Source organism: Myxine glutinosa, chromosome 14, assembly GCF_964187855.1.
Source record: "Myxine glutinosa chromosome 14, kmMyxGlut1.1, whole genome shotgun sequence".
Lineage (NCBI taxonomy): Eukaryota > Metazoa > Chordata > Myxini > Myxiniformes > Myxinidae > Myxine > Myxine glutinosa.
The window spans coordinates 64,884,846-64,902,524 of record NC_136274.1 but is presented as its reverse complement, the minus strand read 5'-3'; the positions used below and the strand labels follow the sequence as shown (position 1 = coordinate 64,902,524).

The 17,679-nt window shown below is 44.9% G+C and overlaps 1 protein-coding gene across 2 annotated transcripts in view; it reads left to right on the top strand.

The window, feature by feature from the left end:
* LOC137439871 (A disintegrin and metalloproteinase with thrombospondin motifs 4) overlaps positions 1 to 17,370 on the top strand; it is a 43,842-nt gene extending 26,472 nt beyond the window's left edge. For both annotated transcript variants that reach the window (XR_013621355.1, XM_068136069.2), the window contains exons 7-8: positions 263 to 438; positions 13,975 to 17,370. Coding sequence is in view for 1 of the 2 variants with exons in the window: in XM_068136069.2 (XP_067992170.2) it covers positions 263 to 438; positions 13,975 to 14,404 (606 nt within the window). In the remaining variant the exon portion in view is untranslated. The remainder of the gene's footprint in view (positions 1 to 262; positions 439 to 13,974) is intronic.
* The last annotated feature ends 309 nt before the right edge of the window (positions 17,371 to 17,679 follow it).

Here is a 17,679-nt window from a genome sequence, read left to right as displayed (position 1 = left end):
CTACTCATTCCTGATTCAGCATTTATATACAGTATTTTTCTTCATTATTGGAATGACTCCAGAGTTTTATAATAAATTGCATCGCGTGCTCATCGACCTTGGTTGCTGAGAAGAAGAATTTGAGTGAGGAGGTCGTATTACGGAAGAAGTAGTGCTGAGCATGTTAGAGCTTAACCTTAAGGTGCTCAGTGCTGTGGGGCCATCAGATGCTTGCAGACCTTTCTTCATTGGTGCCTCCCTTATGTTTCCTCACCTGTACCAGGTGTTTGATGGGACACCTTGTGGTCCGACTGTTCCCGGGGTTTGCGTACGTGGCCGATGCCGTCCTGCTGGATGTGATGGTGTACTGGGCTCGAGGGTTCGTTTAGACCATTGCGGTGTGTGTGGAGGTGATGGAAGTAGTTGTGTCCGAGTCAGCCGATCATTCAATCAAGCCAGGTGAGTTTCCATTCTCGATCTTCTGTCCACCCCCCCCCCCCCCCCTTCTTTGACTTTCTTTAATAAATTAAGCATTTGTCTTGCTGTCCAAGATGTCCAAGGCTGGTAAACACAGACTTTTAGACACAGGTGACCAGTGCACATCGTCCCTCTTTGGTGGAATTTTTCCTCCCACGTGGAGAAATGTATTTTCATGGATACCCTGTTCAGAATGTTGGTTTCCTGCATGTTTTGCACATTATTAAGACAGCGATTACGTTATCATTGCAATATTGGTGCATCTTCATGAAAGATCACTGAAGACCTGTCCAGGTTATATTCACAAATCCTGTTCATTTTGTATGCACAGTCAAGGCTCGTGGAAGAGCTGGAACACAGAATGGATGAGGACGCAACATAACAAAAGGAACAGCAGGAGAAGAAAGGGGAAACGCCAACAGCGGGGTGGAGGGAGAAAATACACAGAGATGGACAAACAAGGGATGTGGGTAATGATGAGGGGTAGGGGAGAACACAAGGGGTGGACATTTGGATGCAGAAGCAACATTTTGGGAGTGTGGGGGTTTAACGAGTGTATAAAAGATCATGGTTTTGGATTGGGGATTATTTGACATAGTGATGAATAGTTGTCTTGAAGACCTGGAGGGGATAATGCAACTGAAGATAATGTGGAAGTGGTTCTACAGGTGGGAACAAGAGGAACAAATGAGTGGAGGTGAGCAGTGGTTCTGGATTTAGGCAGCTTCGCTCAGGGAGTGAAGGGGGGGATTGCTGGTGGACCGTGTGCCTCCTGAAGATATCTGGAGGGGACAAAGCACAGAGAGGGCAAAGGGTACAAGACCAGAAATTAGGTGTTAGAAGACAGAGAGACTACCAACCTGTCTGCGATCACAAAGTGATAGGCCCATAGACTCATCGTGAAATATTCCAATGATCTGGAAGGCCTTGGTTTCCATGCCATAAAGCTGAGCAAGATGTAGGGCAGGGGAGCCAGCCCAGAGGAGAGAGCAGTATTCCATCAAGCAGGTGATGAAAGCCTTGCAGGTAGATAGGAGTTCAGGTGTGCCAAAGAAGGCCTTTGCATGACAGAGGATGCCCAGCCGGCTGGCTTTGGAGGCCAACTTTGAAATGTGTTTTACCCAAGAAAGATCATGGCTGATAGTGAGACCCAAGAGTTTGAGTGAGTGGACTTCTTCGAGAGGGTTGTTGAAAAAGTAGATGGGAGGGTTTGCGGTACGGTTCTTTCGGAGAGATAGAGAGAGAGGGAGGGGAAAGAGGGCGAGTGGGGGAAGAGAAAGAGAGGGAGGGAGTGAGAGAGAAAGAGGGGGAGAAGGACTTCTCAGAAAGAAAGACATATTCCAAGTGTTTGACCAGGTTGTGATTTTTTTTCAAGGTCTGAAGAGATGAAAGAGGCTGCTGCCTGTCTCTCGGAAGGATGAGGTATGTCACAGCACAGGATAGAGTCATCAGCAAAGAGATAAAAAGAATTTTCCAGAGTCAGAGATATCATTGATGAAGATCAGCAATAGGACTGCCTTGGGGCACTCTGGTCTTGACAGGGAGAGGAGAATAAAGAGTTCTGTTGAGAGCCACACATTGGCTACGAGAGTAGAGCAAATCAGTAATCCAAGAGTGGAGGTGCCTTGGATTCCATAGGCAGACAGTTTGGAGAGCTAGGCAGGATGTCAGACTATATTGAAAGCTCGAGAAATGCCCAGAGAGATGATCCTGATCGCATGTCTGACATCCATTGGTGGGTGAGAAGCAACATGTCCAAGGTGGAGTGCCTTGGTCTGAATCTGAATTGATGATCTGAGATGAAGTCATTCAAGAAAAGGAATGATTTTATGTCAACTGTGATGATGGATTCCATGACCTTGCTGAGGATTGGAAGGAAGCTGAGATGTCTGTTGTTGAGGGGATCAGTTTTTGTATATTTTTATGTAATGTTGTGATGTTGGTGGATTTCCAAGCAGATGTAAGATGAGCTAGCACAAATTGCAGGGTGAAAAGAGCAGGGAAAGGAAGTTCAAAAGCAGCAGAGCAGGATTTTAGAACTCGTGAGCTGATTGTCGTCATGTCCAGTTTCCTGAATTAGAGTTGGGGGTTGAAAAATCCTTCTGCTACTTTTCAGGAACAAAAGCCACAGAATCCAGCAGCAGGTGGGTATAACAGGGAAGGATGGGTACTGGCATTGAGGGGTTGTGGGACACAAGATTCACAGACACATGAAACACTGAATTGAGGCATTCGGCCTTCTCACAAACGGAGTCGGCTGTGATGCCGTTTGAAGTGAGTCAAGGAATGAAAGGGGAACACACTCCAGAGAGAGACTTAACAAGGTGCCACCAGGTTTTAGAGGAGGGAGACAAGTTTGAAACTTCATTCTTGAGGTTGGACAGATGTTGTTTTCTGGCTCCTGAGAGTGGACACACACTTGTTGCGGGCTTTGTGGAATGATTTGAGATTGCCTTCGGTCGGATTTGCTCTCCAGGAGGAGAATGGAAGTCATTTTAAAGCAACCGCATCAACAGAGGATTCAGTTTATCATGGGTGGGAGGAAACTCAGTAATACTCAGTAACTTTGTAATACTCAGTTCCAGAAAGAGGATAATAAGCTTGTTACATACACGTCAGGTGGGTCGACGACAACCGTTGACAACCTGATGGTGCGTAGGCGAGATAGGGGGCACCTCCGGGACACAAAGGTGATCCCGGGGGAGGAGGCTGTTTCACAGCACCACTTGGTTGTCTGCGACATAAGGGTGAAAGGTGCGAGGAGAGCTCGGCGGGTGAAGTACCAACCGAGAATGAAGGTGTGGAGGTTGAAAGAGGTGACAGTAAGGGAGGCATTAAAAGAGAGGCTGAGTAGGGTCGAGGATGACTGTGGTTGAGCTTGAAAGTGGTTGGATGTCAATGAAAGCTAGTCTGTTGAGAGCCGTTGGTGAGGTATGTGGATGGACAAAAGGACCACCGAGGCACTCGGAAACATGGTGGTGGGATGATGAAGTTGGAAAGAGGATTGACGAGAAGAGGAAGAAGTTCAAGGAGTGGCAGAAGGCGAAGGGTACGGGAGCAGAAACAGCAGAGCATGAAAGTTATAAGGCAGCCAGGAAGGCTGCAAAGAACGAGGTAGCAAAGGCGCAGGAGGCATGTAGGAAAATGTTCGGAGAACGCTTGGATTCGGAAGAGGGGCAGAGAGCGGTATTCAGGATTGCAAAGCAGATAGCGAAAGAGAGGTGTGATGTGATGGGGGTGAGTTGCTTGAAGGATGAAGTGGGACAAATCGTTGTGGACCCAGATGGAATTAAAGGAAGATGGAAAAGATATATGGAAATGCTGTTGAATACAGAGAATGAATGGGATGGCAAAATAGAGAGTACCCCAGTTTTAGGACCGGCAGAGAAGATAACTGAGAAGGAAGTTGAGGAAGCGATAAAAGTAATGAAGAGTAGAAAAGCGGGAGGGCCGACGGGAGTTGTGGGAGATATGTTGAAGGCAGCAGGAAGTTGGGGTGTAAAGAGAATGACAGAGATCTGTAATCTGGCGGTGAAAGAAGGCCGCATTCCAGTGGATTGGGAACTGAGTACCCTCGTCTCTCTATACAAGGGGAAAGGTGACCCTCTGGAGTGTGGCTCGTACCGAGCGATAAAGTTATTGGAGCATGGAATGAAGGTATTGGAAAGGGTGTTGGAGAGGAGGATAAGGAAGAAAGTGAAGATCGACGAAATGCAGTTTGGATTTATGCCAGGAAGAGGAACGACAGACGCACTTTTTATTGTGAGGCAGTTGCAAGAGAAGTACATGGAGAAGAGGAAGAAGTTGTTTCTTGGGTTTGTTGATCTGGAGAAAGCATTCAATAGGGTCCACGCAAAGTATTGACATGGGCAGTGAGGAGGTTAGGAGTGGAGGAATGGTTGATCAGAGTAGTGATGGCAATGTACAAAAGAGCGCGCACAGCTGTAAGGACGGAGGACGGGAACAGTGGTGAGTTTGAGGTGAAGGTGGGAGTGCATCAGGGGTCGGTACTAAGTCCACTACTATTTGTAGCTGTGATGGAGGTGCTGGCTCAGAACGTAAAGGAGGGTTTACCGTGGGAGTTGTTGTATGCAGATGATCTGGTGTTGATTGCGGAAAGTATGGATGGACTGAAGGAAAAGATGAACAAGTGGAAGGAATGTATGGAGACAAAAGGTCTGAAGGTGAATATCGGAAAGACGAAGGTGATGGCAAGTGGTAAAGCATGTGGTGAGGTGGAAAGAACTGGGAAGTGGCCCTGTGCTGTGTGCAGGAAGGGTGTCAGAGTGAACTCCATTCAATGTACAATGTGCGCTGAGTGGGTTCATCAAAAATGTAGTGGTCTGAGAGGGTCATTATCCAGTGTGGCAGCTACATTCAAATGTAAGGTGTGCAAAGAGGGAGCTGCAGATGAGAGGAACAGGTTGAGATGGTTTGGTCATGTGTTGAGGAAGGATGAAAGTGACTGGTTGAGAAGAGTGATGGAAATGAATGTAGAAGGAAGTAGAGGACGGGGAAGACCGAGAAAGACTTGGCTAAAGATGGAGGAAGAAGAAATGCGGGCAAGGGGGTTAACAAGGAGAGATGCAGAAAATACGGCAAGATGGAGAAGATTGTCATGGGGACCGCAAGGCCAACCCCCGCTCTAGCAGGGAAAATGGCCTTAAAATGCATGTTGTTGTTGTTGTTGTATGGGTGGGAGGAAAGGTAAGATAACGGAAGACGAGATGGGTGAATATGTGCACAAGAGAGAGCAGGTTTCTGTGGAACAATTCCCAGACTGAGTTATTATCAGAGTGGTAGATATAGGATCGCAAATGGGAGCAATACTTGGTTCAGGAATTAATCACCTCAGCACAACGTATGCCTCAGCACATGGTGGTTTTACCACTGGGTGGCCTAACTTTGGGCGCTGCATTTTCAGTGTTCACCTGATTGATAAGGCCATGGTGGCTCAACCTGTGGGTAGTCTAGCTTTAGCCATCGCACATATACCTGGTGGATAAGGCAGCACATCACAGCTTTACCTGTAGGTGGCCGAGATTTGGGCTCTGCGTCTTAACCTGATGGTTAAGGCTATACATGGCAACTTTACCTGTGTGTGGCCTTGGATTGGGCCCTGCATATTAGTGTGCATGCCAAGATGGCCTGAGGAGACGGTTAGCTTTCCTTGTATCTTCAAGACGCTCAAGCCTCATGATGTTTTTTTTGGTAAAACATTTTTCACTTTGTTAGACAGAGACGACTATCTCTAAAGTCCTAAGATGAAAGTCGATGCCAAGTCGACGGCCCGATAGACAGATACCATGACCCAAGAGTCAGATGTCATGGCCCGAGAGTGAGACGTCTCAGCTTGAATGCAGACAACTTGCACGTGAGCAAAACAAACCCACAAAGGAGTACGATTTGAGAGTGAAGATTTACAGATCGAATGGTTGTCCAGAAACTTTGGACATGATGGTGGAAGAGTGAAAAAAACGAGCTCAGGAAAGATGCGAGTTCATCCATCTGGTGGGTGAAATGTCTTGGATTCAATCCCAGACTTATCTCATCAGTCATCGTGAAAACTTGGCGTACTGCCTACAGATCTGCAGTTCCAGTCATGTGGCTGCTGTCCAAGCACTTGGCTTCAGGAATGTTTCTCCTTCCGTGTGTCTGTTGTTGCACATAGTATACAAATACCTTGATCATAGAATGTCAGTTCCTATAAACTTGCTAATGAGGTGCAACATATTAGTTGTGTAGTATTGCAAAAAGATAAGCAAATGGGTAATCGATAGTGTGTCCTGCAAGAGTGACAACTTAATTTTTTTTACAGAAAAGGTTTGTTTAAATGATGCTGGAGACACATGAGAGTGTGTATCAGGCAGCTTTGATGATAGAACTGTGGTTCGGATTTCAAAGTTTTCATCCTGTGCACACAGATAGGAGCAGGAAATATGATCATGTAGGTGATCTGAACACATAGGTGAGAAGATAATATTGTTAGGTTTTATCAACGATGGAAAATTATCAGGCCAGCTGGGTTTGAAATTTCTCGGCTTCTCCGTTTCTTTCTTGCAATGTGAATGATAATAGGAGAAGAAAGCAAAAGTAAAAGTGAATAAACTGGGAATAAAAGTGAATAAACCTCAAAACAAGAAAGACTTCACCTTCCTGTGCCTGTGCCCTCTGTCCTATGGAACAGGTTGTCCAGCTTTCTTTCCCCAAAATGCTTCATGAAGTAACAAAAACAATTCATCCTTTTGGGAATGAGCAATAACTTCCACCCACTGTGTATGCAAGTATCGAATAGGCATTATTTCTGTGGCCGTCAAATAATAATATTTGAACACTTTTCAAAGTTTGAAAAACAAAGACATCCACATGCTATTTCTATTCAAACAACACACGCATAGTCCCAAGGAGTATTGTATGAAATGGCCCTTGGGTCCACAGGAAAAAGCCCAACTTTAGTAGATCCCCTAAAGTATAGGATATGAAAGAACCAACCAGCATGCTCATACACAGCGAAACACACACAGCTGAACACACACACAGCCAAACACACACACACACACAGCCAAACACACACAGACTACAGCCAAACACACACACACATGCTACAGCCAAACACACACACACACACACACACACACATACTACAGCCAAACACACACATACACAAATACTACAGCTAGACACCCACAGCCAAACACACACATATTACAGCCAAACACACACACACACAAAAACTACAGCTAGACACACACAGCCAAACACACATATATATATACACAGTCACGTGAAAAAGTAAGTACACCACATGTAAAGTTTTGACTTTTTCAACATATTTCAACATACAGCTATTTGATCTTCATTTCAACAATATTGAAAGATAAAGGTGATATAATATAACAAATATCATGAAACATTTACATTTTGTAGTCCATTGTATAATTTAAATAAACATAAATGCCAATTTCGCATGTGGAAAAAGTAAGTACACCCCTCCATTTATCACTACTTCAAATACCTAAAATTAGAATCAGGTGCACCAGCTCAGGTGCAAATGCTTAGAACATCGTTAGAGAGGATCTTTGATGAACCAGTCTTATTTAAACCTCAGACATTTAGTTTGGTTTGCTCTTTGTTGTTGAAGTGTGCGGCGTCACCATGCCTAGTCAAAAGAGCTCTCTGATGCCTTCAGAAAGAAGGTTATAGATGCCGACGAGTCTGGGAGGGATTTAAAAAGATCTCCAAACAATTTGAAATCAATCATTTGACTATCTGGAAGATCATCTACAAGTGGAGAAGATTCCAAACAACTGCCAACTTGTTCAGGCCAGGCCGCCCCAGCAAGTTCAGCCCGAGAGCAGACCGCAAGATGCTGAAAGAAGTCTCTAAGAACCCCAGAATGTCATCACGGGACCTACAGGTAGCTCTTGCCACTGTTGATGTCAAAGTGCACGGGTCTACCATTAGAAAGAGGCTGCACAAATTTGATCTACATGGGAGGTGTGCCAGGAGGAAACCTTTGCTGTCCAGAAAGAACATCAGGGCAAGACTAAAGTTTGCCAATGAACACCGAGGCAAAGACCAGCACTTCTGGAACAAAGTGCTCTGGACAGATGAGTCAAAGGTAGAGCTATTTGGCCACAGTACCAGAAGACATGTTTGGCGAAAACCAAAGACAGCATTTGACCAGAAGAACCTGATACCAACTGTAAAGCATGGTGGTGGAAATATTATGGTTTGGGGCAGCTTTGCTGCATCAGGGCCTGGGCAGCTCACCATCATAGAATCTACTATGAATTCTTCATTGTACCAGAGGGTGCTTGAGGATAATGTGAGGCCATCTGTCGGAAAGTTGAAGCTCAACCGAAGGTGGACCTTGCAACATGACAATAACCCTAAACATACCAGTAAATCCACCAAGGAATGGCTGAAAAGAAAGAAATGACGGGTTCTGGAATGGCCAAGTCATAGCCCGGATTTAAATCCCATTGAGATGTTGTGAGGGGATTTGAAACGAGCTGTGCATGTGCTGTACTGTTTCAAAAAGATAAAAAACATTTCATGGGGTGTACTTACTTTTTCCACATGCGAAATTTGCATTTATGTTTATATAATTATTCAATGGACTACAAAATGTAAATGTTTCATGATATTTGTTACATTATATCACCTTTATCTATCAATATTGTTGAAATGAAGATCAAATAGCTGTATGTTGAAAAATGTTGAAAAAGTCAAAACTTTACATGGGGTGTACTTACTTTTTCACGTGACTATGTATGTATGTATGTATGTATGTATGTATGTATAATGTATATATAATGTATATATATATATATATAATGTATGTATAATGTATATATAATGTATATGTATATATATATATATATATATATATATATATATATATATATATATACATATATATATAAAGGAGGAGTGTCTGTGTGTGTGTGTGTCTGTCTGGATGTCCGCTTATAACTCAAGAACTACACATCGGAGAAAAGTTTTAGACACAGATTCGGAATCAGCATAAAATCCCGGTGGTTTTAGGCTACGTTTTATTTTAATATCAATGGTTTAAAAAAACCGCGCCAGCTGCAATTCCATGGTGTAGTTTATGGCGGCGCTAGACGTTCGGGGTGTATTGCAATGGTTTGTCGGGTTTGGCTGTGGGTCCAGAATAGCTCCCATTTCCTTATGTGCTTCCACTTTTATTTTGATTCTGCTGTTACAACGCCTTCCTTATCTACCTTATATCCCCCCGACGAGGCCTCTAAATAATTTCATGCGGCAGAATTTCGTGCATTTTGAGTGAAAGAAGTGAGACGAAGTTGTAGGAGGAAGAAGAGGCGCGGTCACTGTGGAGGCCCTCGATCGTGAGTGGAAATGGCGGGAATTGCGTTTGTATCGCAAAGTAAAGGATCTGCATTCATTTCTGAACTTGCATTGGTGGATTGTTATACATCTGCATTATTTTTCATTAAAAAACTTTATGGTGAACTTGAAGGCTCCAAGCACGGACTATATATATAGCCCTCATTGAGGTAAAAATAAAAGTAAAAAGCCTGCTATCGCTTGCCAAGCTAGCCGTTCCCCCCTCCCCTCCCCCTCCCCCCCTCCCCTCCCCCCCCCCCCCCCCTCCCTCCCCCCCCTCCCCTCCCCTCTCCCCCCTCCCCTCCCCCTCCCCCCCCCTCCCCCTCCCCCCACTCCCCCTCCCCCTCCCCTCCCCCCTCCCCCTCCCCCCCTCCCCTCCCCCTCCCCCTCCCCCCTCCCCTTCCCCCCTCCCCTCCCCCTTCCCCTCCCCCCTTCCCTCCCCCTCCCCCTCCCCCCCCTCCCCTCCCCCTCCCCCCTCCCCTCCCCCTCCCCCCCTCCCCTCCCCCTCCCCCCTCCCCTCCCCCTCCCCCCCTCCCACACAGTTTTTAATAACGTTGTGGTGGTTTTGAATCACGTGGTGGTGAGGTATTTTGAATTATGTGGTGGTGAGGTGTTTTTTAATGACGTGGTGGTGAGGTGTTTTGAATTACGTGGTGGTGAGGTGTTTTGAATTACTTTGTGGTGAGGTGTTTTTAATTTCGTGGCTGTAAGGTGTTTTTATTACGTGTTTTATGGCTGTGAGGTGTTTTTAATTTCGTGGTGGTGAGGTGTTTTTATTACGTGTTTTATGGCTGTGAGATGTTTTTATTACGTGTTTTATGGCTGTGAGGTGATTTTATTACGTGTTTTATGGCTGTGAGGTGTTTTTAATTTCGTGGTGGTGAGGTGTTTTTATTACGTGTTTTATGGCTGTGGGGTGTTTTTAATTTCGTGGTGGTGAGGTGTTTTGAATTACTTGGTGGTGAGGTGTTTTGAATTACGTGGTGGTGAGGTGTAATCGTCCCAAACTTCCAGTCTGCACCTACCCCTCCCCTATGTATGTCCTGGGGGGTTCTTTCTTGAAAAAAAAACATTCAACCTAAATCTTCAACCTAAATTGCCTATTAAAATGTAATATCACAATCACAACAAATACATTTGTGCAAAATAATTGTTTGTATTATGATTGGTGTAAATCATGACAACACAGCAACTCAGGTACAGTCATTATCCTCAGCTAAAATAAGCCCGTTCCTCAGCAACGACGCGTGATGAGGCGAGCGCAGCGAGCCGAGCCAAGCTAGTATATATATATATACATATATACAGTGCATATCAAAAAAAAGGTAATCCGAATTCAAGGGGTTAATATGCAAAGGTTATTTTGTTTGACAATTTACATGTGGTTTACCAATTATGAGGAGATCCTCAGCTTTCCATTGCTGCCTTTCATGCATCATTGCTGTCACACATGACCGAGTACATGTTCATTGAAAATGACAAGTTCAAATCGAATTTTTACAAGTCTGGCTAATTGGTGCAAGACAGTTTTAAATGGATGCATTACTTGTCGACTGCCAAGTTGATTATGTAAAATTGTTAAGCTGGTCTGGTAATCGTCGGTTGCGTCATCCTTTGTTTAAGATGAGTATTTAAGATGGACCTACAGTGTATGGGTTTAGAGAAGTCTGAGTCATTGAAAAGATGGTTCAACTTACGACTGAACACCTTCGTGGTTACAAACTTTCACCAAACTGGAAGTTTGCAGCGAGCTTGTGATGCGTTCAGGGAACGTTTCCCAGAATGGGAGCATCCAGCAGCCAAAACCATCTGGGCGAATGTTAGAAAATACCAAGAGCATGGCACTAGCCTCAACCGCAACAAGGAGAATTCTGGTCGGAGGCGCACTGGGCGATCGGAAATGAACATTGCAACAGTAAGGCAGCAGGTTTTGGAGCATCCTAGGGATACCAGCGCAAGACAAAATGGGACGGGATTGCCTTTGGCAACATTCAACCGAATCACAAGACTGGAGTGGACATCCACCAACATCCATATCGGATTCACATCTGGCAACAACTTACGCAAGGGGATTTTGCCAGGAGGCTGGTGCTTGCCAGATGGTTGATAGCACGTTGCGAGGCAGATGTCCATTTCCTGCGGTATCTCGTTATCGGTGACGAAGCTGCTTTCACCATGGACGGCAAGGTCAATACCCATAATGTTCTTGAATATGCACTGACAGGACAGCCCCCGGAATTTAATTTTGACACCAACATGATCGACAAAAGTGGACTGTTTGGTTGGGACTTTGTGGAAGTGGTCAGGTGATCGGACCATTTTTCTTTCAAAGGAATGTCAATGGTAACAGGTATCTGCAGATGATCAATGATGAAGTTTTACTGCAGCTGGAGGAGAACTTTGAGTGACAGGTTCATGGTGTCTTCAGATATCTCTGGTGGGCCCAAGACGGCGCCCCAGCACATCGTCTTATCGCTGTCCGAGATCGACTGAGGGAACTCTTTGGAGACTGAGTTATCGCCCTCAACCATTCAAAGGAATGGCCGCCAAGATCACCTGACCTCACACCATGTGATTATTTCCTTTGGGGACATTTAAAGAACAAGGTGTTCGTAACTCCTCCCCGTGATCTTGACGAATTGCAGGGCCGTATTCGACATGAAGTGGATGCTTTGCGCAATGACCCGGCTATGGTGAGACGAGCAGTTCAGGGCATGCTCCGCCACTGTGAGCTTTGTGTTGAAAGGGGAGGTGGACATGTTGAAGGTGTGGGTGCATAAAGCTCAAATGTTAAAAAGGTTATGGCCTGGACAGATAGAAACACACACACACACACACACACACACACGGACATTTTACTTGCCAAGACTAGGAGGAGGAGGCGGTTTGATGGAGATAAACCAAGTCCACAGAACAACATATGTAGGACCAGCGGAGTATGTGAAAAGCTCAACAGACTATCAAATGACATTAGTGCACGAGCAAGAAGACAACAAATCTGAAAAGGTACCCTTCATCCATTTTGCAACAAACTTCCAAAAACAGGTGCAAGTGTAGGATACCACACAGGAAAACAAAACAGAAACAAATACATCCCCAATGATCGCAAAAAAAAAAAAAGGAAAACTACAAAAACAAATATCAACAGATATACTCTGACAAATGGGAGAATGACAATCGACAAGGAAGGCTCATTGGAATGGCTAAGAAGAGGTCAAATTAATTGGGATGGAAAACGAGTCATCATAAATGCCCAAGACCAAGGACACCACACTAATGGCTGAAAGAAAATGGTGGGATTGAGCCAATCGGACAAATGCAGGTTTTGTGGAGTAGAAACAGAAATTACCAGTCACCTCCTTTCGGGATGTAAAAAAAACTCATGTTGGAACAGTTGGACACAGAAAGACATGACAGTGTCTGTGGAGTAATCCACTGTCACATCTGTAAACATTTCAACATCCCAGTCCCAGAGCAATCATGGAACACAAACCAAACTCAATCCTTGAAAATGAACACGATGTACTCGGCATGACAAGATGATCCCATCAACTGTAGACATCGCAAACAAAGCATTGCGTCCGGACATAGTGCTCAAACACAAAAAGGAAAAGACGGCACTGTTGATTAAGGTTTTAGTTCCCAATGACTTGGGACTAAATGCTTCAGAAACCAAGAAATGCTCAAATACCAGGATCTGAAAAATGAGTTCAAGAGGTCTTGGAAATTGAAGAAAGCTGAAATTGTACCAGTGATAGTCTGAGCAACAGGGATGATCAAGAAAACCCTTACAGAGTACTTAAGCATTCCGGGGAATATCACGACAAACGAGCTACAAAGTGTAGGCTGTCAGAGGTTCAGTGAGGTTTCTAAAAAGAGCCCTTGGAACAAACATGTGAAAATGAAGTTTCCCAATGTGGTTCATCAATAATTATGATCCTTTACCGAAAGAGTAGGTGGATATTTTGAGTTCTGGGAGAACACTTCTTCCCACCTCCTAAAACCCGCATATCGTGATAACAACCAACAAGACCAGCACTTAACACAGCTACTGCGCTTTAGGGGAAGTGCCGTCACTACCGTCACTTCCCAGGATGTTCTGGGTTCGAGGGACGTCATAACAAGGTGCCGCTTTTCTCACCATACTCAGCGGTGCATTTCCTCAAAAGGAATTTCGATGGGGATTGTCTGTGCTCTATATTTTTTTTAAATGCTGAACGTTAAGCAAGGGAACAACAAGTACGTACCACGCCACAAAGATTTTAAAATCTTTGGTACGACTTGAAATCTGTAAGCATATTGGTGCAGTAAATCTTTAAGCATTTGATGGCGAGCCAACACAAACGTAAAACACCCATTTACATGCCTGTTCACAAACTACACACCAATGCACTCAATTTGCTACTTGTCACTACAATATTTGTTGCAGCAAATGGAAACGAGAATTGAATTGCAGTTTGAAGGCATTAAATGACGCATGTTATGGTACCTGATACTATTTGCATGTTTTGTTTGTGTACCGAGTGCGGATCACCAATGGACGATATGTTTTGTGTGTGTACCATGTGTGGTTCACTCATTGACGACATGTTTTGTTTGTGTACAGAGTGTGGATCACTAATGGATGCTTTACTGCTTTTCAAGGGTCGGATACAACAAAATAACGACCATACCTGCGGGAGCTACAGGGTTGGACATCCGGCAGAGAGGGAGAAGTTATCGGGGAAAAGCAGCCCCCATGGTTTTCCTGGCCATCGGTAAAGGGGAAGACGAGACCGAGAGCAAATCGGCGATTTCAGGAGCGAACGAAAGGAAAGAAAGAAGGCATGTATACCCAGAACTCCAGTACCTGTTGAACGGAGTTAACACCTTGGCCACCGGGGGAAGAGACGTGGTGCTGGGCGGCGGGGCGGTGCTCCTGTACAATGGTGCATTGGCCAGGGTTCAGAGGATCAGGGGGTACGGGGCCCTGCCACATCCTCTGTACCTGGAAGTGCTGAGTTTTACTCCGACGCACAAACTCGGTGTCAGGGTCTTGTACTACCTGCCCAAAGTGGCGAAGGAGACCTCATGAAGAAAACAAAATGGAAGGTTCTGCGCTCTCCAAGTACCAATTATAGGGCCGTGGGTTCGGCCGGACATTAAATGTAAACAAGGATAAGCATGTATGGAGGGAGAGAAGTGCACGGAACGTTTCCAATGAGTTATTCACAAGGATTTACACCAGGTAGTGAAGGCGAGACATTTATAGAGATGGACAGGTGATACACAAAGGTTGGTGCGAAGAGTGCAGTCAGGTGTAAAAGTTAGGTGAATATAGTAGCAAAATGATCTAATCTGTTTTATTTTTGTTATTATCATTTTTGTTATTATAATTATTTTTATATTCTAATTTATTCACAAAATTAAGTAAATTAATTATGACATTTGGGAAACAATGTTACATGGCTTAGGTATCCAAAAAAAGGGGGAAGGAGAAAGAAAAGGTAACAGGTGAAGGGATTACTGTGATGAGCTGATTTATTTATTCCAGATGAAAATCGAGTTACTTATGAAATAAAAAACTCTCATTTAATAAAGGAGCCATTGTACAATCAGCACTACACACACATCACGTGGTGTTCGTTTTTGTAGTGCCTACACAAAGTCACTACACACCCTGGGAGCACACACAAAGTCACTACACACTCTGGGAGCACACAGTCACTACACACCCTGGGAGCACACACACAGTCACGAGACACTCTGGGAGCACACAGTCACTACACACCCTGGGAGCACACACACAGCCACTACACACTCTGGGAGCACACAGTCACTACACACCCTGGGAGCACACACAAAGTCACTACACACTCTGGGAGCACACAGTCACTACACACCCTGGGAGCACACACACAGTCACGAGACACTCTGGGAGCACACAGTCACTACACACCCTGGGAGCACACATACAGCCACTACACACTCTGGGAGCACACACAAAGTCACAACACACACTGGGAGCACACACACCGTCACTATGCACCCTGGGAGCACACACACAGTCACTACACACCCTGGGAGCACACACACCGTCACTATGCACCCTGGGAGCACACAGTCACTACACACCCTGGGAGCACACACACAGTCACTACACACCCTGGGAGCACACACACAGTCACTACACACCCTGGGAGCACACACACAGTCATGAGACACGCTGGGAGCACACAGTCACTACACACCCTGGGAGCACACACAAAGTCACTACACACTCTGGGAGCACTCACAAAGTCACAACACACACTGGGAGCACACACACAGTCACGATGCACCCTGGGAGCACACAGTCACTACACACCCTGGGAACACACATGCAGTCACTACGCGCCTTGGGAGCACACACACAATCACTATGCACCCTGGGAGCACACACACACACACACACACACACACACACACACTCACAACACACCCTAGGAGCACACACTCACAACACACCCTGGGAGCACACACAAACACTCACAACACACCCTGGAGCGCACACACACACACACACTCAGAACACACCCTGGGAGCACACACACAGTCACTACACACCCTGGGAGCACACACAGTCACGAGACACTCTGGGAGCACACACAAAGTCACTAAACACTCTGGGAGCACACACAGTCACGACACACCCTGGGAGCACACACAGTCACTACACACCCTGGGAGCACACACAAAGTCACTAAACACTCTGGGAGCACACACAAAGTCACTACACACCCTGGGCGCACACACAGTCACTACACACCCTGGGAGCACACACAAAGTCACTACACAATCGGGGAGCACACACAGTCACTACACACCCTCTTATTGTCATCCTATAGCTGCGTGTCCAATCTGAAACCTTTTTGCTTTACAATGCCGGGGTTTTAAAGCTCACAAAGTTAATCCGAAACACTCACCTTGTTCAACTTGCAGCATCCGCGATGATACCTGTTGGGGAAGTTAGTCAATGACCCCAATACCAATAAGTGTATTATTGCATGGCACATGCGTTCACACTATAACATGTGCTTGCAAAGTTCTATGATGACAATTATAAATAAATAATATTTTACCTGAGGAACTACAGACACCCGGCAGACCACCCAATACCATGCATCTTGCCACACAATATATAACGATGACATTTCATCATGGTGAACGCTTGCCTAGGACGCAGGACAAAGGTGACCCTCACAGGTGAGGTGAATATAGAGCATGATTGAACTGCAGGGTCTCATTAATTATCTCACTCACACACCTTTGGGTAAGTGGAAACAAACAGTCTCACCTAACCCTGTGGGACAACTTGCCCCATTGAAATGTCCCAACTCCACAAGACACACGTCGTACATGCATTCAAATTCACCAACACAGTCAAACAACCAAGCAATTAATTAATTTCATATTTATGGTTTTTCATGAAGAGTCAAGTTCTCAAAGCACTTTCCATCACAGGTACCTTCACACCTACATTACACATGGACTGCTTGCTTTGCACACCTGTTAACATTGTGCACGTACACACCTTGGTGGTTTGGTGAGAAAAGTTCTGCTGGAATACACGGACACAGTGGAGGAATCTTTGCCTGCTGTCTGAGAGGCGAACAGAAGCCATGCCCTGTTTCCTTCTGTGAAGGATGGACAAACAACACACCTGTTATTGTCTTTCTGTATATGCACTGCGTTTGGAAACCAAAATCGCTCAAATCAGAATACAACATGTCGAACTGTCTCTCCTTGTCACGTCTCTCTTTTATTCTTCCACTACCTTTGTTTTAAACAACAAGGCTTGACTGGAAAGCATCTCAAAATGAAAATCCCACCCGCTTTGTAGTCATACTAAAGTTGACAAAAATGACAGTTAAAAAAATTACACATTTTCTTCATTTGTGTTCTCATAATAATATAAAGGTTTGTTGAAGATTTGATGACAAAAGCTCAAATGGTAAAAATGTTATGGTTTGGACAGACATACTGAAATTAAATCCGTAATAATAAAAGGCAGTGTGAGTGTGTCAGTGTGTATGTCTCTTCCATAAGTCCGAAATCATGAAACCTTGTGCCCCAAAACTTTGCAGTCATACTTCGCGAACTCCAAGGGAGTGCAAGAGTGAAAACTGGGTGTCTGGGTGTGTTAAAAACCCTTTTTGAAGATGATTAACGAGATGCTCATAACTGAAAAAACAAAATAAACCTTACCAAAATGGAGGTCCGTCATCTTGGTCAGCCCTCTATGACATCACTGGGTTCTTAAGACGCCATTTTTATTTGGCCTATTCAAACTTGCCTTGGCTTGGAAACACTATCTACTCTCATGGACTA